We start from the raw sequence: 22,890 nt of genomic DNA, 5'->3' as shown, positions 1-22,890 counted from the left end.
AATTATTTAATATATAATTATATATAATAGTTCATCTTTTTTAATGGAAAAGGTCAAATAAAGCAATTTATACTTTCCAGTCGTGAGTCATTTCTCACTTATGTGTAAGATCAATTTTATGCTTTGGCAATCATTGCATTAAACATCATTTTTAGTATTTATATATTCAGGGTAAAAAGATGATAAACCAATCACTCTAATACTGATACGGGGCACTAAATGTATATACAAATAGGGATTCAGTGACCCTGCTTCAAAGTATCAAAATATAATAAAGATACACAAAATAGAAATCAATCACAGATGTATCACAAATATGTCAAATATGGTTCATAAAATTCACAGAATTCACAAAATGCTAAGTGTCAAACCTGCCACAGCAATTGAATAATTATTCAAACTTACGGCTAGATTACGAGTTGTGCGTTAGGCTGAAAAAGCAGCGTTAACAGGTCCTAATGCTGCTTTAGCGCCGGTATTATGAGTCTGTCCTGGGAGGCAAAAAAGTGAGCGGTACACCCTCTACCTCCAAGATCCGTAACGCATTTTAAAGTCAGTAGTTTAGAGTTTTATGGTACAACGCTGTAACATAAAACTCATAACTAAAGTGCTAAAAAGTACACTAACACCCATAAACTACCTATTAACCCCTAAACCGAGGCCCTCCCACATTGCAAACACTAAAATAAAAATTTTAACCCCTAATCTGCCACTCCGGACATCGCCGCCACGAGAATAAACATGTTAACCCCAAAAACCGCCACACTCCCGCCTCGCAAACACTAGTCAAATATTATTAACCCCTAATCTTCCGTCCCTAACATCGCCGCCACCTACATTATCCTTATTAACCCATAATCTGCTGCCCCCAATGTCGCCGCCACTATTCTAAATTTATTAACCCCTAAACCTGTCTAACCCTAATGCCCCCTAACTTAATATAATTTAAATAAATCTAAATAAAATTACTATCATTAACTAAATTATTCCTATTTAAAACTAAATACTTACCTGTAAAATAAACCCTAAGCTAGCTACAATATAACTAATAGTTACATTGTAGCTTAGGGTTTATTTTTATTTTACAGGCAAGTTTGTATTTATTTTAACTAGGTAGAATAGTTAGTAAATAGTTATTAACTATTTAATAACTACCTAGCTAAAATAAATACAAATTTACCTGTAGAATAGAACCTAACCTAAGTTACAATAACACCTAACACTACACTGCAATTAAATAAATTAACTAAATAAAAAGCAATTAAATAAATTAAATTAGCTAAATCACAAAAAAACAACAACTAAATTACAGAAAATAATAAACAAATTACAAGATATTTAAACTAATTACACCTAATCTAATAGTCCTATCAAAATAAAAAAGCCCCCCTAAAATAAAAAAAAAACCCTAGCCTAAACTAAACTACCAATAGCCCTTAAAAGGGCCTTTTGCGGGTCATTCCCCTAAAGAAATCAGCTCTTTTACCTGTAAAAAAAATACAAACAACCCCCAACAGTAAAACCCACCACCCACACAACCAACACCCCCAAATAAAATACTAACTAAAAAACCTAAACTCCCCATTGCCCTGAAAAGGGCAATTGGATGGGCATTGCCCTTAAAAGGGCAGTTAGCTCTTTTGCGGGCCAAAGCCCTAACCTAAAAATAAAACCCTCCCAATAAACCCTTAAAGAAACCTAACACTAACCCCCTGAAGATCAACTTACTGTTCTGTCTTCATCCATCCGACGCGGAGCGGCTCCATCTTCAAGACATCCGACATGGAGCATCCTCTTCATCCGCAGTCTTCTTACTGAATGATGGTTACTTTAATTGACGTCATCCAAGATGGCGTCCCTTAGATTCCAATTGGCTGATAGAATTCTATCAGCCAATCGGAATTAAGGTTGAAAAAATCCTATTGGCTGATGCAATCAGCCAATAGGATTGAACTTCAATCCTATTGGCTGATCCAATCAGCCAATAGTATTGAGCTCGCATTCTATTGGCTGATTTGAACAGCCAATAGAATGCAAGCTCAATCACCATTTCCTCAGACTGTATCACTCTAAACTACCGCTACCTATTTAAATGGCTCTCAACCAATCTATTACACCTGATACCAGGTGTACACCCACTCCTATGACATCACACAGGTGGGTGACGAACTCTAAGACCTAGATTTGGAGTTTGGCGGTAGCCGTGAAAACCAGCGTTAGAGGCTCCTAACGCTGGTTTTAGGCTACCGCCGGTATTTGGAGTCACTCAAAATAGGGTCTAACGCTCACTTTTCAGCCGCGACTTTTCCATACCGCAGATCCCCTTACGTCAATTGCGTATCCTATCTTTTCAATGGGATCTTTCTAACTCCGGTATTTAGAGTCGTTTCTGAAGTGAGCGTTAGACATCTAACGACAAAACTCCAGCCGCAGGAAAAAAGTCAGTAGTTAAGAGCTTTCTGGGCTAACGCCGGTTCATAAAGCTCTTAACTACTGTACTCTAAAGTACACTAACACCCATAAACTACCTATGTACCCCTAAACCGAGGCCCCCCCACATCGCCGACACTCGATTACATTTTTTTAACCCCTAATCTGCCGACCGCCACCTACGTTATCCTTATGTACCCCTAATCTGCTCCCCCTAACACCGCCGACCCCTGTATTATATTTATTAACCCCTAATCTGCCCCCCACAACGTCGCCGCCACCTGCCTACAATAATTAACCCCTAATCTGCCGACCGCAAAGCGCCGCCACCTACGTTATCCTTATGTACCCCTAATCTGCTGCCCCTAACACTGCCGACCCCTATATTATATTTATTAACCCCTAATCTGCCCCCCTCAACGTCGCCTCCACCTGCCTACACTTATTAACCCCTAATCTGCCGAGCGGACCTGAGCGCTACTATAGGTTAGATAAGGGGTATGTGGGTGGTGGGTTGTAATGTTGGGGGGGGGTATTGTATGTTTTTTTTTACAGGCAAAAGAGCTGAACTTCTTGGGGCATGCCCCGCAAAGGGCCCTGTTCAGGGCTGGTAAGGTAAAAGAGCTTTTAACTTTAGTAATTTAGAATAGGGTAGGGCATTTTTTATTTTGGGGGGCTTTGTTGTTTTATTAGGGGGCTTAGAGTAGGTGTAATTAGTTTAAAATTGTTGTAATATTTTTCTTATGTTTGTAACTATTTTTTTATTTTTTGTAACTTAGTTCTTTTTTATTTTTTGTACTTTAGCTAGTTTATTTAATTGTATTTATTTGTAGGAATTGTATTTAATTAATTTATTGATAGTGTAGTGTTAGGTTAATTGTAGGTAATTGTAGGTAGTTTATTTAATTAATTTATTGATAGTGTAGTGTTAGGTTTAATTGTAACTTAGGTTAGGATTTATTTTACAGGTAATTTTGTAATTATTTTAACTATTTTAGCTATTAAATAGTTCTTAACTATTTAATAGCTATTGTACCTGGTTAAAATAAATACAAAGTTACCTGTAAAATAAATATTAATCCTAAAATAGCTATAATATAATTATAATTTATATTGTAGCTATATTAGGATTTATTTTACAGGTAAGTATTTATCTTTAAATAGGAATAATTTATTTAATAAGAGTTAATTAATTTCGTTAGATGTAAATTATATTTAACTTAGGGGGGTGTTAGTGTTAGGGTTAGACTTAGCTTTAGGGGTTAATACATTTATTAGAGTAGCGGTGAGCTCCAGTCGGCAGATTAGGGGTTAATAATTGAAGTTAGGTGTCGGCGATGTTAGGGAGGGCAGATTAGGGGTTAATACTATTTATTATAGGGTTAGTGAGGCGGATTAGGGGTTAATAACTTTATTATAGTAGCGCTCAGGTCCGCTCGGCAGATTAGGGGTTAATAAGTGTAGGCAGGTGGAGGCGACGTTGTGGGGGGCAGATTAGGGGTTAATAAATATAATATAGGGGTCGGCGGTGTTAGGGGCAGCAGATTAGGGGTACATAGGGATAATGTAAGTAGCAGTGGTTTACGGAGCGGCAGATTAGGGGTTAATAATAATATGCAGGTGTCAGCGATAGCGGGGGCGGCAGATTAGGGGTTAATAAGTGTAAGGTTAGGGGTGTTTAGACTCGGGGTACATGTTAGAGTGTTAGGTGCAGACGTAGGAAGTGTTTCCCCATAGCAAACAATGGGGCTGCGTTAGGAGCTGAACGCGGCTTTTTTGCAGGTGTTAGGTTTTTTTTCAGCTCAAACAGCCCCATTGTTTCCTATGGGGGAATCATGCACGAGCACGTTTTTGAGGCTGGCCGCGTCCGTAAGCAACTCTGGTATTGAGAGTAAAGCTGCGTTAAAAATGCTCTACGCTCCTTTTTTGGAGCCTAACGCAGCCTTTATGTGGACTCTCAATACCAGAGTTATTTTTATGGTGCGGCCAGAAAAAAGCCGGCATTAGTTTTTCGGGTCGTTACCGACAAAACTCCAAATCTAGCGGTAAGTGAATATAAACAGATATCAATAAACATTAAAATCTCTACAAGGCTCTTTCTTTATTTACAAAACATTATTGACTCGCTCAAATCTGTGTTAGTAATTGACAATACATGCTAAAATATATGTGATCCCACTAATCGAGATCACATTGTAAATTTAGAACAATATTATTTATTCATATATAGATATGTTACTTTAATGTATCCATAGTAATGGATATTGCAACATATATTATATTATCATTCATGGCAGAAACACATTTCCGATAGAAATTTCATACATATTTGGGTAAAAAAATATTATCCCCACCAAGTGTACGTGGACATTAATGACTTTGGAATAAAATCCCATTTCTAGTGGTTATGTGCTGAATTAAATTATAACTAAATATTTAGCCTCAAACATTAAATTAATACGATTATAAAAAAGAGTGTCACAATACTAATATATCAACTACTCTTATATGTCTAATGGATTTTTCATTTTTCATAAACATAATCATGTGCCTGTGCTTTATATATTACTATTACAAAGGACAGAGATTAAATTTACAAAGTCTGGCCTTAAACATTACTTCAAATAGTGCCATATTATTACTTAGTAGTGTGTAAACCTTCATAATAAATACGTAACCGTATAATCTAATATGATATCAAAAGTTCTATCGTTAATTTAAGATTGAATTTCTTTCTCAAAATGCTGCTAAATCCCGGTTCAGGTTTAAACCAGATGGATGAAGAGTATTCAATTTATATATCCAAAACGTTTCTCTCTGGTGTAGTCTCGTAAACCTATTATATCTATGTGATTTGGGAATCATTTTAATAGGGGTAATGCAAAAACTATTCAAATCTCCCCCATGTTTCATATTGCAGTGTCTCGATGCACTCAGATGCCTATTCTCTCCCCTCTCTATACGCGTTGCAGTCATATACTGCCCCCTGGCTCCGCAACTCTTTTTCTAAATCACTTTGCCACCTGGCTACCTTACTTCCTTTCCTCGGATACCCCTTCCCTCATTCTCTGTGATTTCAACATCCCTATTGATAGTCCCTCTTCCTCCTTTGCAAAACAAATTCTGCAACTCACTTCCTCTTTTGGCCTGTCACAATGGACTGACTCTCCCACTCACAAAGATAGTCACTCCCTTGATCTGATTTTCAGTTATCGATGCACTAACTCAAACTTCACAAATTCACCTTGTCCTCTTTCTGACCACCACCTCCTCACTTGTACCATCACCTCCCTCCCTACAACTCTACCTCCTTCTACCCCTCACACTAAACTTCACAGAAGAATGAAGTCTTTAGATCAGCAACAGCTCGCTAGCTCTCTCGAACCTCTTCTCTCTTCCATCCCCTCCTTTTCCTGTCCTGGTGAATCCATCTGCCACTATAAATCCACCCTTGCATCGGTCCTTGATAACCTGGCCCCACCTACCATAGCTCGGAAAACATAGACTCATCCTCAGCCCTGGCATACTCCTCTGACATGGTACCTACGCAGATGTTCCCGTACTGCTGAGCGACCCTGGAGGAAATCTCTGAGTTCTGCTGACTTTCTTCACTATAAGTTCATCTTGAACTCTTACTATTCTGCCATTAATCTATATAAGCAATATTACTTCCCTACTCTTATCTCTACTCTTTCTTCAAACCCAAAACATCTATTCTCCACATTCAATACTCTTCTCCATCCACCCCCACCTCCCACCACAACTTTTCTCTCAGCCCAAGATTTTGCCAGCTACTTCAACAACAAAATCAACTCCATCAGAAATGAAATCAGCTCTCAACATAATACCGGTCTCCCCACCCCCTCAAAAGCTCACAGTCATCCAAAACCCACATAGCCATAAACTTAGCTCTTTTTCCCCTGTTACAGAGGAGGAAGATTCTGCCCTTATAATATCCTCTCACCTCACTACCTGTCCCCTCGACCCCATCCCCTCACAACTACTCCCCTCTCTCTCTTCTACCCTTACCCCTATACTCACACACATCTTCAACCTCTCCCTCAGCACTGGTATTTTTCCCACATCTCTTAAATATGCATTAGTCACACCTATCCTCAAAAAACCTTCTCTCGATCCAAACTCCCCATCCAACTACCGCCCTTTTTCCCTACTACCTCTTGCCTCAAAGCTTCTTGAAAAGCTAGTATATGCATGTCTATCCCATTTCCTTACATTAAACTCCCTCCTTGACCCACTGCAATCTGGATTTCGCCCCCTTCACTCAACAGAGACAGCAATTGTTAAGGTTACCAATGACCTACTTACAGCAAGATCAAAAGGCCACTTCTCTCTACTTAGCCTCCTTAATCTCTCTGCAGCCTTTGATACTGTCGACCATCCTCTTTTGCTCCATACCCTCCAATCCTTCAGCATCTGTGACACAGTTCTCTTGGTTCTCTTCCTATCTGTCTAACTGTACCTTTAGTGTAGTCTTCTCTGGGGTATCCTCTGCCCCGTTACCTCTTTCTGTTGAGGTACCGCAAGGCTCTGTCCTCGGTCCCCTTCTCTTCTCAATCTACATGTCCTCGCTAGGGCCTAGATTTGGAGTTTGGCGGTAGATGGGCTGTTAACGCTCCGCGGGCTTTTTTCTGGCCGCACCATAAATTTAACTCTGGTATCGAGAGTTCAAACAAATGCTGCGTTAGGCTCCAAAAAAGGAGCGTAGAGCATTTTTACCGCAAATGCAACTCTCGATACCAGAGTTGCTTACGGACGCGGCCAGCCTCAAAAACGTGCTCGTGCACGATATCCCCATAGGAAACAATGGGGCTGTTTGAGCTGAAAAAAAAACTAACACCTGCAAAAAAGCAGCGTTCAGCTCCTAACGCAGCCCCATTGTTTCCTATGGGGAAACACTTCCTACGTCTGCACCTAACACTCTAACATGTACCCCGAGTCTAAACACCCCTAACCTTACACTTATTAACCCCTAATCTGCCGCTCCCGCTATCGCTGACCCCTGCATATTTTTTTTAACCCCTAATCTGCCGCTCCGTAAACCGCCGCAACCTACGTTATCCCTATGTACCCCTAATCTGCTGCCCTAACATCGCCGACCCCTATATTATATTTATTAACCCCTAATCTGCCCCCCACAACGTCGCCGACACCTGCCTACACTTATTAACCCCTAATCTGCCGAGCGGACCGCACCGCTACTATAATAAAGTTATTAACCCCTAACCCGCCTCACTAACCCTATCATAAATAGTATTAACCCCTAATCTGCCCTCCCTAACATCGCCGACACCTAACTTCAATTATTAACCCCTAATCTGACGACCGGAGCTCATCGCTACTATAATAAATGGATTAACCCCTAAAGCTAAGTCTAACCCTAACACTAACACCCCCCTAACTTAAATATAATTTACATCTAACGAAATTAATTAACTCTTATTAAATAAATTATTCCTATTTAAAGATAAATACTTACCTGTAAAATAAATCCTAATATAGCTACAATATAAATTATAATTATATTATAGCTATTTTAGGATTAATATTTATTTTACAGGTAACTTTGTAATTATTTTAACCAGGTACAATAGCTATTAAATAGTTAAGAACTATTTACTAGTTACCTAGTTAAAATAATAACAAATTTACCTGTAAAATAAATCCTAACCTAAGATATAATTAAACCTAACACTACCCTATCAATACATTAATTAAATAAACTACCTACAATTACCTACAATTAACCTAACACTACACTATCAATAAATTAATTAAACACAATTCCTACAAATAAATACAATTAAATAAACTAGCTAAAGTACAAAAAATAAAAAAGAACTAAGTTACAAAAAATAAAAAAATATTTACAAACATCAGAAAAATATTACAACAATTTTAAACTAATTACACCTACTCTAAGCCCCCTAATAAAATAACAAAGACCCCCAAAATAAAAAATTCCCTACCCTATTCTAAATTAAAAAAGTTAAAAGCTCTTTTACCTTACCAGCCCTGAACAGGGCCCTTTGCGGGGCATGCCCCAAGAATTTCAGCTCTTTTGCCTGTAAAAAAAACACATACAATACCCCCCCCCAACATTACAACCCACCACCCACATACCCCTAATCTAACCCAAACCCCCCTTAAATAAACCTAACACTAAGCCCCTGAAGATCTTCCTACCTTGTCTTCACCATCCAGGTATCACCGATCCGTCCTGGCTCCAACATCTTCATCCAACCCAAGCGGGGGTTGGCGATCCATCATCCGGTGGCTGAAGAGGTCCAGAAGAGGCTCCAAAGTCTTCCTCCTATCCGGCAAGAAGAGGACATCCGGACCGGCAAACATCTTCTCCAAGCGGCATCTTCGATCTTCTTGCATCCGGTGCGGAGCGGGTCCATCTTGAAGCAGGCGACGCGGATCCATCCTCTTCTTCCGTTGTCTCCCGACGAATGACGGTTCCTTTAAGGGACGTCATCCAAGATGGCGTCCCTTGAATTCCGATTGGCTGATAGGATTCTATCAGCCAATCGGAATTAAGGTAGGAATATTCTGATTGGCTGATGGAATCAGCCAATCAGAATCAAGTTCAATCCGATTGGCTGATCCAATCAGCCAATCAGATTGAGCTCGCATTCTATTGGCTGTTCCGATCAGCCAATAGAATGCGAGCTCAATCTGATTGGCTGATTGGATCAGCCAATAGGATTGAACTTGATTCTGATTGGCTGATTCCATCAGCCAATCAGAATATTCCTACCTTAATTCCGATTGGCTGATAGAATCCTATCAGCCAATCGGAATTCAAGGGACGCCATCTTGGATGACGTCCCTTAAAGGAACCGTCATTCGTCGGGAGACAACGGAAGAAGAGGATGGATCCGCGTCGCCTGCTTCAAGATGGACCCGCTCCGCACCGGATGCAAGAAGATCGAAGATGCCGCTTGGAGAAGATGTTTGCCGGTCCGGATGTCCTCTTCTTGCCGGATAGGAGGAAGACTTTGGAGCCTCTTCTGGACCTCTTCAGCCACCGGATGATGGATCGCCAACCCCCGCTTGGGTTGGATGAAGATGTTGGAGCCAGGACGGATCGGTGATACCTGGATGGTGAAGACAAGGTAGGAAGATCTTCAGGGGCTTAGTGTTAGGTTTATTTAAGGGGGGTTTGGGTTAGATTAGGGGTATGTGGGTGGTGGGTTGTAATGTTGGGGGGGGGGGGGTATTGTATGTATTTTTTTTACAGGCAAAAGAGCTGAAATTCTTGGGGCATGCCCCGCAAAGGGCCCTGTTCAGGGCTGGTAAGGTAAAAGAGCTTTTAACTTTTTAAATTTAGAATAGGGTAGGGAATTTTTTATTTTGGGGGTCTTTGTTATTTTATTAGGGGGCTTAGAGTAGGTGTAATTAGTTTAAAATTGTTGTAATAATTTTCTGATGTTTGTAAATATTTTTTTATTTTTTGTAACTTAGTTCTTTTTTATTTTTTGTACTTTAGCTAGTTTATTTAATTGTATTTATTTGTAGGAATTGTGTTTAATTAATTTATTGATAGTGTAGTGTTAGGTTAATTGTAGGTAATTGTAGGTAGTTTATTTAATTAATTTATTGATAGGGTAGTGTTAGGTTTAATTATATCTTACGTTAGGATTTATTTTACAGGTAAATTTTTATTATTTTAACTAGGTAACTATTAAATAGTTCTTAACTATTTAATAGCTATTGTACCTGGTTAAAATAATTACAAAGTTGCCTGTAAAATAAATATTAATCCTAAAATAGCTATAATATAATTATAATTTATATTGTAGCTATATTATGATTTATTTTACAGGTAAGTATTTAGCTTTAAATAGGAATAAGTTATTTAATAAGAGTTAATTAATTTCGTTAGATGTAAATTATATTTAAGTTAGGGGGGTGTTAGTGTTAGGGTTAGACTTAGCTTTAGGGGTTAATCCATTTATTATAGTAGCGATGAGCTCCGGTCGTCAGATTAGGGGTTAATAATTGAAGGTAGGTGTCGGCGACGTTGAGGGGGGCAGATTAGGGGTTAATAAATATAATATAGGGGTCGGCGGTGTTAGGGGCAGCAGATTAGGGATACATAAGGATAACGTAGGTGGCGGCGCTTTGCGGTCGGGAGATTAGGGGTTAATTATTGTAAGTAGCTGGCGGCGACGTTGTGGGGGGCAGGTTAGGGGTTAATAAATGTAATACAGGGGTCGGCGGGGTTAGGGGCAGCAGATTAGGGGTACATAAGTATAACGTAGGTGGCGGTCGGCAGATTAGGGGTTAAAAAATTTAAATCGAGTGGCCTCGATGTGGGGGGACCTCGGTTTAGGGGTACATAGGTAGTTTATGGGTGTTAGTGTACTTTAGGGTACAGTAGTTAAGAGCTTTATGAACCGGCGTTAGCCCAGAAAGCTCTTAACTCCTGCTATTTTCCGGCGGCTGGAGTTTTGTCGTTAGAGCTCTAACGCTCACTTCAGAAACGACTCTAAATACCAGCGTTAGAAAGATCCCATTGAAAAGATAGGATACGCAATTGACGTAAGGGGATCTGCGGTATGGAAAAGTCGCGGCTGAAAAGTGAGCGTTAGACCCTTTAATCACTGACTCCAAATACCGGCGGTAGCCTAAAACCAGCGTTAGGAGCCTCTAACGCTGGTTTTCACGGCTAACGCCAAACTCCAAATTTAGGCCTAGGTTCCTTAATAAAGTCCCACAGGTTTCATTATCATTTGTATGCTGATGATACCCAAATCTACCTCTCTGCACCAGAACTATCTCCTTTCTTGCTAACCCGTGTCACTAACTGTCTCTCTCATATCTCATCTTGGATGTCCTCTCATTACCTCAAGCTAAATCTCTCCAAAACTGAGCTCCTTATTTTTCCCCCTTCTTCCAAAATCTCCACCCCCCCATGTCTCTAACTGTTGACAACTCCATCAGTACCCTAACCTCACATGCCCGATGTATTGGGGTCACACTTGACTCAGATCTTTCTATCACTCCTCAAATTCAGTCCTTGGCTAAAGCCTGCTGCTTCCACCTTAAAAACATTGCTAAAATAAGAAATTTCCTTACACAAGACACAACAAAGATTTTAATTCACTCTCTCATCCTTTCCCGCCTCGACTACTGCAACTCTATCCTCTCTGGTCTCCCTAGCTGCCACCTAGCACCTTTACAATCCATAATGAATGCCTCTGCCAGGCTCATCTTCCTTGCATGTTGCTCTTCATCTGCCACACCTCTCTGCCAATCCCTTCACTGGCTTCCTCTTGCCTCCATGATTAAACACAAAATTCTCACTCTGACACACAAAGCACTCAATTGCACTGCTCCCCCCTACATTTCAGACCTTGTCTCCAGCTACTCTCCCTCCCATCCCCTTCGCTCCGCTCATGATCTCCTACTCTCCTCCTCTCTCGTTACCTCCTCACATTCCCATCTACAAGATTTCTCAAGACTGGCTCCCATCTTATGGAACTCTCTGCCTCGCTCCACAAGAATCGTCCTCTAGTTTTAAAAGCTTCAAGTGCTCCCTTAAGACTCTACTATTCAGGGATGCATACAACCTACACTAACCTTCCTATCTCCACTGCTGTCCCCTAAAACCCCATAGCATGTAAGCCTAGGAGCCCAGCTATTTGTAGTTCACCTTCATAAGAGCCGACTACAACAGTGCAACTCTCGGCAGAATCCTCTCTCCCCATTTGATCCCTGTAATCGTTTTTTTTATATACCACCCATGTTCATAGCGCTGCGGAACCTGTTGGCGCTCTACAAATACCTGATAATAATAAAAAATAATAATAATGTTTAGAGGTGCTGCCTACATAGTTCATCCCACATTTGCAGGTCAATAAGTATATACAAAAGTAGAGGCACATGTTAAAAAACAATGTATTAAATGTTAATATTTGGATGCTTTTGATTCAAATGTGGTTTGCGCAACATATTTACACATTTTACCATTTTTAAACCCAGATATGAATGATCCTTTCTTTTCTCCTACATATTTCAATTTATTCAATCCTATGGTCTTATCCAACGGCCCAATTGCATGGTTTACTATCTTGCTTGGTGCTAGATGATTTTTAAGTGTAGGTGCTCTTTTAAATACAATTTTAGGCTGTTCCTCAATGATCTCACCTAAGATGGGATCTTTTTTCAAGTATTTTTTAGTATTTACTGATCTCATTCATATTTTCTTTACATATATAAATTGTAACATAAGGAAAAATCCACACAAACAATATAAGTCAAAACACAGGAAGCACTCCCAGGAATTAAAATATATATAGATAAATACATACATATACACATTCTTACAAATACAGAAACATACATACAGATATACAAACATACATAAATACAGATATACAAACATACATAAATACAGATGTACATATACATATATACATACATAGAGATACAGATACATACCTATATATACTTACATACATATACAGATACATACTTACATACATACATACAAACAAACATAAACAGATACATACATATACACATTCATACAAATACAGAAACATACATACATACAGATATACAAACATACATACAGATATACAAACATACATAAATACAGATATACATATATACATACATAGAGATACAGATACATATCTATATATACTTACATACATATACAGATACATACTTACATACATACATACAAACATAAACAGATACATACACATACATACAGATACATACATACCTACAGATACATACATAGATACATATACAGACACATGCATACATAAACATACATACTTACATATACATACATACAAACATAAACAGATATATACATACAAACATAAACAGATACATACATACTTACAAATACCCATACATACAAACATAAACAGATACACACACATACATACAGATACATACATATCTACAGATAAATACATAGATACATATACAGACACATGCATACATAAACATACATACTTACATATACATACATACATACAAACATAAACAGATACATACATACTTACAAATACAGATACATAAATGCATACATACAATAGCATTTTGTTATTTTAAAACCCAAGCCAAAAAAGGTATGAGGGGATTGGCAATAAGAACCACACCCAACAAGTATGATTGGTAGCCACAGACATATGCCTTTTGTCATTGGCTTACCAAATGTGTTTAGCTAGCTCCCGGTAGTGCATAACTGCTTTGCAGCTGACGTTAATTATTTTCTTATCCCATTTTTAGCAGTTTATTTCTCCACATTTATGTCCATTTAACGATACTAATGACCTATTTAATATTTTTCTGTTCTAAGGTGGGCGAGGCGTCATTGTTGGACCAATCGTGAACTCTTTTGCCTCTGACATATTTTGTGACAATGAGAATGGTCCAAATTTTCTCTTTCAAAACAAAGGAGATGGAACTTTTTCTGATGTAGCTTCCAGTGCAGGTAAGTAATAGATTCCATATGGTTATCTGCTTGCAGTACGTCCTTGCTGTCTATTCTCTCACTAACTATAAAAAGCCTGGTCATTTTTATGTGGTTTTCTCTGTATATATTGTGTAAATGACTTGCAGCTACTAATGTGTTTGTTGCCAATATGATTATGATTATATACATATATATTTACAGGGAATACAAAGTTCCCCATTGTAAAGGTAATTTTGTTATCCTTTGTTGAAAAGTAAGGAGGAAAGCTCAGTAGGGTGCATGTGTCTGCCGCACTATATGGCAGAATACATTTGCAAGAGCACTAAATTGTATCATGTTTTCCTGACATGTAGTGCTCCAGATAGCCTCCTAGGTATCTCTTCAACAAAGAATACCATAAAAATGAAGCAATTTTGATAATATAAGTAAATTAGAAACGTTTTTATAAATTGTATGCTCTGTATTAAATTCAAAAGAAAAAATGTGTTTGATGTCCCTTTAGTGTCTTTTCATAGATCTCTCAAAAGTCTCAGGGGCCTATCTATCAAGCTCCAAATGAAGCTTGATGCCCCGTGTTTCTGGCAAGCCTGCAGGCTTGCCAGAAACAGCAGTTATGAAGCAGCGGTCTTTTGATTGACACCCCCCTGCTGGCGGCCCATTGTCCGCGAGTCTGCAGGGGGCGGCGTTGCACCAGCAGCTCTTGTATTCAGCGAGGTCTGGCGGACCTGATCCGCACTGTCGGATCAGGTCCGCCAGACTTTCTTAAATAGGGGCCTCAGTGTACAAATGTTTTCATATTATTAAGTACAATGCTTTAGTTCTGCATCTAATGTATTTGGTTATCAGGTGAACTAAATAGTCTTCAAATACATACTGGGCTTTTAAAAATAGGGTGCTCATTTAACATATGCACTGATCATCTTATTGAAATGGACATTCAACCTTGAGAGATTATAATATAAAATATTTTATTACATCTAGGAAAAGAGCTTTTCAATAAACTTACATTATATATCCCCCCCCCCCTTTCCTGTAGGTTAGCACTAAATATAAAAGAGTTTTCCAATTCAGAGGGATTGGAAGAGCACATGTTCTATAATACGTACAAGCCTAACACTGCAGATATCCAGCTCTAATTGGCCTCAACGGACATTATCAGATAAGAAAGGCCAAATCAATGGACATTTTGCTAACAAAATTGAGTGGCTGCGGGGTGGGCATGTCCAGGCTGCTGCTAAGACAGGCAGCAAAGTTGAGAGCAGTGTTCAAGGGGCTGTTAAAAATCACTGTTTTTCAGACGATTTAGGAAAATTGTGCCTATAAAAGTTGCAGACACTGATTACACTTCTCTAGGTTTTATAGGGGTCCTACCTGCTTGTTCCTCTGGACTGTTAGGGCCTCTGTTGACACGTGAGTGTGTAGGCCACTAGCACCACCATTCCCTCCCCCCACCATGTTGGGGGTTACCAACACAGTACATTGCTGTGTTTTGTACTTATAAAAGCATTAATATGGAGGAGTCCCACAGAGCCCTTCAATATCTTTTTGATGACTTTGAGAGGAAGATCTGAATGGTTTGATAATCTGATCGGTTATTGAGGTTGTCCCTGAGACTGTAGACCTGCTGTCTGATTCAGCCGAATGGCAGAGAGAATCACAGCTAAGTACAGGACAGCTTTGTTCAGCTCTGGGAAACAAATCTTGTAATTGTGGTGAGCTTATGGAGTTGGAGAGTCCTTGTGCTTTAACCTTGCCTAAGGTACTATTGTCTTTACCTAAAAAGTTACACAGTTGACCCGGATGGCTGGAGCTGTAATACATCTGTCCATGAGCTTGTCGGTGTTCTATCAGATCTTGCTCCTTTGTCAAAATCTGCTACCTCTGACTGCACATGCTCTGTATTACATAATCAAACCACACATATGTTAAAAAGGAATGTGTGGAATGCGATTATGTAAATCAGCAGCATGTGTACTGAGAGGTAGCAGATTCTGACAAGGAAGTTGTCCTGTCGAATTTTGCTACGGCTGGGAGCTACACGCATGCATGGTTAAAATTCAATGTCACAATACTGTAAAAGTAATAAAAATTCAATACAAAAAGTGTGTGTATATATATATGTGTGTATATATATATATATATATATATATATATATATATATATATATATATATATATATATATATATATATATATATATATATATATATATATATATAAAATTCATTAAAATTATGGGGGGAGATAAAAAAACTGAAATTAAAATCCTCCATGTCTCACAATTAAATCAATGTAAATATTTGCATAGGAAATTAGTACATCAAGGCAAGTATCCCCGCTTGCTTTTCCCCAGAAATTCTTAATATACAATGTTTCCAATGCACAAGAGAATTGTGGGTAAAATATGCAAATTCTCAGTTTTTTTGCTTCAAAAATACTGTTTTGACACAGCGATCCTTATAACAGGATTATGACAGCAAACCAGAAATCACTCACTAGACAAGCCTGTGGAATTCATCAGTAGGAGATAGATTTCTGGTTGCTGCATTGGTAAAGCTATTTTCATGGTTAAACCAAAATTCATTAAAATTATGGGGGGAGATAAAAAACTGAAATTAAAATCCTCCATGTCTCAAAATTAAATCAATGTAAATATTTGCATAGGAAATTTGCTGTCATAATCCTGTTTAAAAGGATCGCTGTGTCAAAACAGTATTTTTGAAGCAAAAAAACTAAGAATTTGCATATCTTACCCACAATTCTCTTGTGCATTGGAAACATTGTATATTAAGAATTTCTGGGGAAAAGCAAGCGGGGATACTTGCCTAGATGTACTAATTTCCTATGCAAATATTTACATTGATTTAATTTTGAGACATGGAGGATTTTAATTTCAGTTTTTTATCTCCCCCCATAATTTTATTGAATTTTGGTTTAACCATGAAAATAGCTTTACCAATGCAGCAACCAGAAATCTATCTCCTACTGATGAGTTCCAAAAAGAACGAAACAGGCTTGTCTAGTGAGTGATTTCTGGTTTGCTGTCATAATCCTGTTTAAAAGGATTGCTGTGTTAAAACAGTATTTTTGAAGCAAAAAATCTGAGAATTTGCATATCTTACCCACAATTCTCTTGTGCATTGGAAACATTGTATATTAAGAATTTCTGGGGGAAAGCAAGCGGGGATACTTGACTAGATGTACTAATTTCCTATGCAAATATTTACATTGATTTATATATGTATATATATATATATATTTCAATCAGTTGTCATGGTGATGAAAAGGCGATGAGGAAAGTGTGTTCTGTATGTGTGTGTATATATATATATATATATATATATATATATATATATAAAAATAATTATACTATAATTGCGTTTGTAATGTCCTTCGCCATCGGGAGTTGCGCAAGCATCCTCAATGGAATGTTGGCAGCGCAAGGACAAAATAATTCAGGTGAATTCCGAAAATAGCAGGGTGGTGAAAGAATTCACCAAAGGTGGATTCTTTTCCCACCATGATGCATCCCGGTGGATTCCGAAAATGGCAGGGTGGTGAAAGAATCCACTAAAGGTGAATTCTTTCACCACCCTGCCATTTCGGAATCGCTGCATCCCAGTGGATGCAGTGAAGGCAAACAGAGCATTACAAAAGCAACAACTAATTGCCCATATTAAAGTATTAAAAAAAAAACTAACTGCCCGCATCAAGTATTAAAAAAAAAACACCGCCCGCACGAAATATAACAAAAAAAAAAATCTTACACGAAGTATTAACTCCTAAACCGCAAAATCCCTACATCACAATAAACCTATTTTCCCTATTAACCTCTAAACCGCAAAACCCCTACATCGCAATAAACCTATATATATACCCTATTAACCCCTAAACTGCAAAACCCCTACATCGCAATAAATCTAATTAACTTATTAACCCTTTAAACCGCTTAAACCCACAAAGCAAATAACTATTTAAATAACTAAGTACCCTAACCTAACACCCCCTACCCTAACAAAACCTAATGCCCAATTAAATAAACACAAATTACCTAAACTAAAACATTCTAAAGTTAAAAAAATAAAAAAGCTAACATTACAGAAAATAAAAAAATCAAATTACCAAATTTAACAAAATTAAACCTAATCCCTATGAAAATAAAAAACACCCCCCAAAATAAAAACACCCCCTACTCTAAGAATAAACTACCAGTAGCCCTTAAAAGGGCTTTTTACAGGGCATTGCCCCAAGATAATCAGCTCTTTTATAAAAAATATACAAAGTCCCACCTAACATTAAACCCCCACCCCTCAAAATAAAAGAACCTAACACTAAAAAAAACTAAACTACCCATTGCCCTGAAAAGGGCATTTGTTTGGGCATTGCCCTTAAAAGGGCATTTAGCTCTTTTATTGCCCATCCCTAATCTAAATAAAACAAACCACCCAAAAAAACCTTTAAAAATCCTAAGTCTAACCCCCAGGTTGGTACTTACGGTTCCTGAAGTCCGGCGGAGAAGGTCCTGTTCCAGACAGTGAAGTCTTCTTCCAAGCGCAACCTCTTCTTCTTCCAGGAACATCCTGCGCAGAGCGGTGCTGAAGACCGGCGACCCTGGAACTGCAGACCCGCGACCGCAGAGCCATGGAGCGTGGAGGATCCTCTTCGTACGAATAGTGAATTCAAGGTACGCGTTTAAAGATGGCGCCCCTTGAATTCCTATTGGCTGATTTGATTCTTCCATATCAAATTATTCAATAGGATGAGAGCTACTGAAACCTATTGGCTTTTCAAATAAGCCAATAGGATGAGAGCAAGTGAAATTTTATTGGCTAATCAAATCAGCCAATAGGAATTCAAGGGACGCCATCTTTAATCACGTACCTTGAATTCACTATTCAGTGTACAGGGGAGATCGTACAAAGAGGATCCTCCACGCTCCATGGCTCCGCGGTCGCCGGTCTGCAGTTCCAGGGTCGCCGGTCTTTAGCTCCGTTGTCTTCAGTCTTCAGCACCGCTCTGCGCAGGATGTTCCTGGAAGGAGAAGAGGTTCCGCCTGGAACAGGACCTTCTCCGCCGGACTTCAGGAACCCTGAGTACCAACCTGGGGGTTAGATTTAGTATTTTTTAAGGGTTTTTTGGCGGGGTTTGTTTTATTTAGATTAGGGATGGGCGGTAAAAGAGCTAAATCCCCTTTTCAGGGCAATGGGTAGTTTAGGTTTTTTAGTGTTAGGTTCTATTATTTTGGGGGGTGAGGGGTTTAATGTTAGATGGGACTTTTTATATTTTTTGTAAAAGAGCTGATTATCTTGGGGCAATGCCCTGCAAAAATCCTTTTTAAGGGCTACTGGTAGGGAGTGTTTTTATTTTTGGGGGTCTTTTATATTTTCATAGGGATTAGGTTTCATTTTGTTAAATTTGGTAATTTGATTTTTTTATTTTCTGTAATGTTAGCTTTTTTGGTTTAAAAAATAATTAGACTGCCCTCTGGGCAGGCTTATCGACTAGTATTTGCATATATATATTTTTATCTTAAATTTTTGTTAGTTTTACAGTATTATGACATTAAATTTCAACAGCGCATTTGCGCAGGTCCTAGCGGTAGCAAAATCTGACAGCACAACTACCTTGTCAGAATCTTCTACCTCTCAATGTGCATGCTGCTCATTTACATAACTACATTCCACACATTCCTTTTTAACATATGTGGAGTGTGATGACGTAATACAGAGGTAGCAGATTCTGACAAAAGAGCAAAATCTGATAAAATAACAATGCCTAAAGGAGCTTTGCCTGATCTGGATCTGGGCAAGAGAGATCTTGATTTGCTCCAGGCCTACCTTTGGGGTGATGCGTCTGGTTTCAGATGGTGATCCACCTAGTTGCACAGGGGAAACGAGCCATGTTAGAAAGCCTTATTGGAGTTATTTGGCACATTGCACATTTCAACTGAACTCTGTTGCAATCAAGGCTGGAAGGTTCAAGGTGGTGGACAGATGGACACTGTCAGACTTTCTGATTTATGTGGCATAGGTTGACTGTATTTGTCCCCTTATTTATTTAAGCCCAGGATGGAATTAGTCCCCCAATATATTCCTGGAATTTTATTTATGTCCAGTCTTGTGCTGATTATGCTGATGTGTTATATAGAAAATTCTTTATCAGTTTACCAGATTGGTTTTTATATTAGGTGTTATTTGGCTTCTATTAATGTTCATTACCTATGCCTGTTTATGTTTTTTTGTATATTTAGCCAAATAGCTTGGAGTGCCATTGTTCCCGTTGAGCATATAAAAAAATGTAGTGCTATAATATGAGCCAAAATCTTAGTAGTGGAAAATAAAACCATAAGGTTTGGTGCCTCTGTTATCATTCTAGAAAGTGTAATACATGTTTTATATAGAATTACCATTTAACGATCTTGTTGCTATTTAAAGCTGCTCTACAATTGAAGGCTCCCCTCAACGTTTATATTTTAGGAACTGAATTATTATTATACTTTATTTATGAAGCTCCAACATATTATGCAGCGCTGTCCATGGGTACAATTAATTTAAATAAAACAATGATCTAAAACTTGTAAGAGACAAGACAAAATGTTACAAATGCATACAGGAGGAATTGAGGGCCCTATTCCAATGGGAAATTACAATCTAAAAGGGTAGGAGGTTGAGAAACAGCAGCTGAGGACTGCAAGGGTGAGAAAGATGTTAATACAGAGTTAGATGAGGGAAATATTATGTAAGTGGAATTAATTTATTACCAAGTTGGGTGGTAGGCCTTCAGGGAGCATTTAAAAGAAGAAAGATTAGGGCAAAGCCTGACAGCATAAGGGAGAATGTTCCAGAGGGTAAGTGCTGCATGACAGAAGTCCTGCAGTCTAGCATTGGAAGAGGTGATAGTCGAAGATACAAGGAACAGGTCATTGTTAGATCTTAGTGGGCGGGCCTGGAGTATACTTGTTGATTAGAGAGGATAGGTAGTGGGGGGCAGCATTGGTGAGTGAGAGCTTAGTATGCAAGGGTGAGAATTACATTTCTAGTCCTTGTAATTGAGGAAGCCCAAAGTTTTAGTGCAAACTATTAGGGATTTGTCCAGGTCTATTAGGGCTCCTAGACAGTTTATTAGATCTATATTTTAGATATATGTTGGCCGCCTATTATTATTTGATTAGTCTTACACAGGTTTTCATATGCCATATTTTGTAAGAATAACATAGAATCCATTATACTTATGGGTAAAGCTATTCTTTGATCTAACTAATATCTGAAAAAGAGAAATGTTGCATCAAGCAATTCTCAAATTGAATAATGTGGGGTAAAATGTATCATATATTCTCTGTTCTTTGCATCATACTTGACATGCATAATGTCAGTATTTGTACCACTACAGTGACTCACTGCATTACATAATCACCCCCTTTTCAGGAATCATATATATACACCCTTTGATAAATGGACCCCATATAATAGCTGGCCCTTTATCAAACTAGCCTGTAAAATATTCTCCCCTTTAATGTGCTCTCAATGATCCATTTCACCTGCTGGAGTACATTAAATTGTTTATAAAAACTTTATTTACATTTATTTCTCTTGTAAGGTGTATCCAGTCCACGGGTTCATCCTTTACTTGTGGGATATTCTCCTTCCCAACAGGAAGTGGCAAAGAGAGCACACAGCAGAGCTGTCCATATAGCTCCCCCTCTAGCTCCACCCCCCAGTCATTCTCTTTGCCGGCTCTAAGCAATCGGAAGGGTAAAGTGAATGTGGTGTTAGAATTGTAGTTTTTATTTTTTACAAGCAAAAGTTGTTTGTTTTTTTTTGTTTTTTAATAATTTTTATTGAGGTTACGGAAAAAATACAACATGTGTGAAATGCCATAAAATATAGATATCAAATTACATGACAATCAGAAACATTTTGATTAAAGCAAAAATAGAATATATAAAATCTGTATGGCTAGTCATCTGAAACCTCTGTTTTATATTATATTTTGAAATGAGTTCCTCTATGAAAACAACGGGCTACTTTTGAACCCAAGGGAGCTGATGAACACTGGGAGAGGAAATTGGCATTGGGAAAAATCAGCAGGTCAGAGCTGCTTTAAAGAGATGAAGAAGAGGGAGAGAAAAAGAAATGAGAAGAAGGGAGGAGCAGAGGGAATATGTGGGGGGAGAGGTTGGACTCTTGTTAGGAGTGTGTCTTAGCTAAGGTTAAGGGAATATGCAGAGGGAAGAGAGAGATGGGGGGCATCAACCTGGCCAGGTACATGCAGTATCTATATAACTCAGTAAATAAGAGTTTTAGGAATATATAGAAAAAAGGATGTGGGAGTATCCTTGCCTCATGTGCGTAAGCAAGAAGACACCAGGTATAGGTCACATATTAATTGGGGTACTATTAACCATATAAGTTGAGCTATGACATACAGTCTAGTACTTTCCATGTCAAACAAAGCAGGCTGAAAGTAGTATCATGTAGTGTCCCATATTGAGAGAGATTAGATTCAAAAGAGATGAAATTTGGGAACTTCAAAGTAGTATGCTTGAGATAGATGTAGGGAGGTTTATGTCTCCGCATACATAATAGTAATTGTTGTAGGACATATATAAAATCGCATTGCAATGATAGACTAACTACAATTTTCCAAGATTCTATAAGTGTGCGTGCAAACCAAAAGAATAAACCAAGAACTTACATGGTACTTACTTATAACATTGCTGTGTAGGCTTATAGGCAGGTTACTAAAAACATAGAGATAGAATGAACATGCACCCTTTTTATGCGCTTCATACACAGTCACTCATAAAAAGTGGCAGAACTTGTGTAATGTAGCAAATATAGGCCTGTTAAAGGTGGCATATAACAATGGAGCTTCAATATACACTCTCCTGGGACATATTGTCCTAAGTATAATATGAACAGATGGATAAAGCTATAAGTGAAAAATAAAAAAATAAATAAAAATGGTAGGACACAATCATCAAACATATAAAC

At 38.3% G+C, this 22,890-nt stretch overlaps 1 protein-coding gene across 4 annotated transcripts in view; it reads left to right on the top strand.

Annotated features, from left to right (window-relative positions):
- CRTAC1 (cartilage acidic protein 1) overlaps window positions 1–22,890 on the top strand; it is a 1,047,407-nt gene that overhangs the window by 692,420 nt on the left and 332,097 nt on the right. For all 4 annotated transcript variants that reach the window (XM_053692551.1, XM_053692550.1, XM_053692553.1 and 1 more), the window contains exon 6: window positions 13,781–13,915. In XM_053692551.1, the coding sequence (XP_053548526.1) occupies window positions 13,781–13,915 (135 nt within the window). The remainder of the gene's footprint in view (window positions 1–13,780; window positions 13,916–22,890) is intronic.

The sequence above is a fragment of the Bombina bombina genome, chromosome 9, assembly GCF_027579735.1.
Source record: "Bombina bombina isolate aBomBom1 chromosome 9, aBomBom1.pri, whole genome shotgun sequence".
Lineage (NCBI taxonomy): Eukaryota > Metazoa > Chordata > Amphibia > Anura > Bombinatoridae > Bombina > Bombina bombina.
Note: the sequence above shows the minus strand (reverse complement) of the source record. Positions and strands in the feature narration are given on the sequence as shown.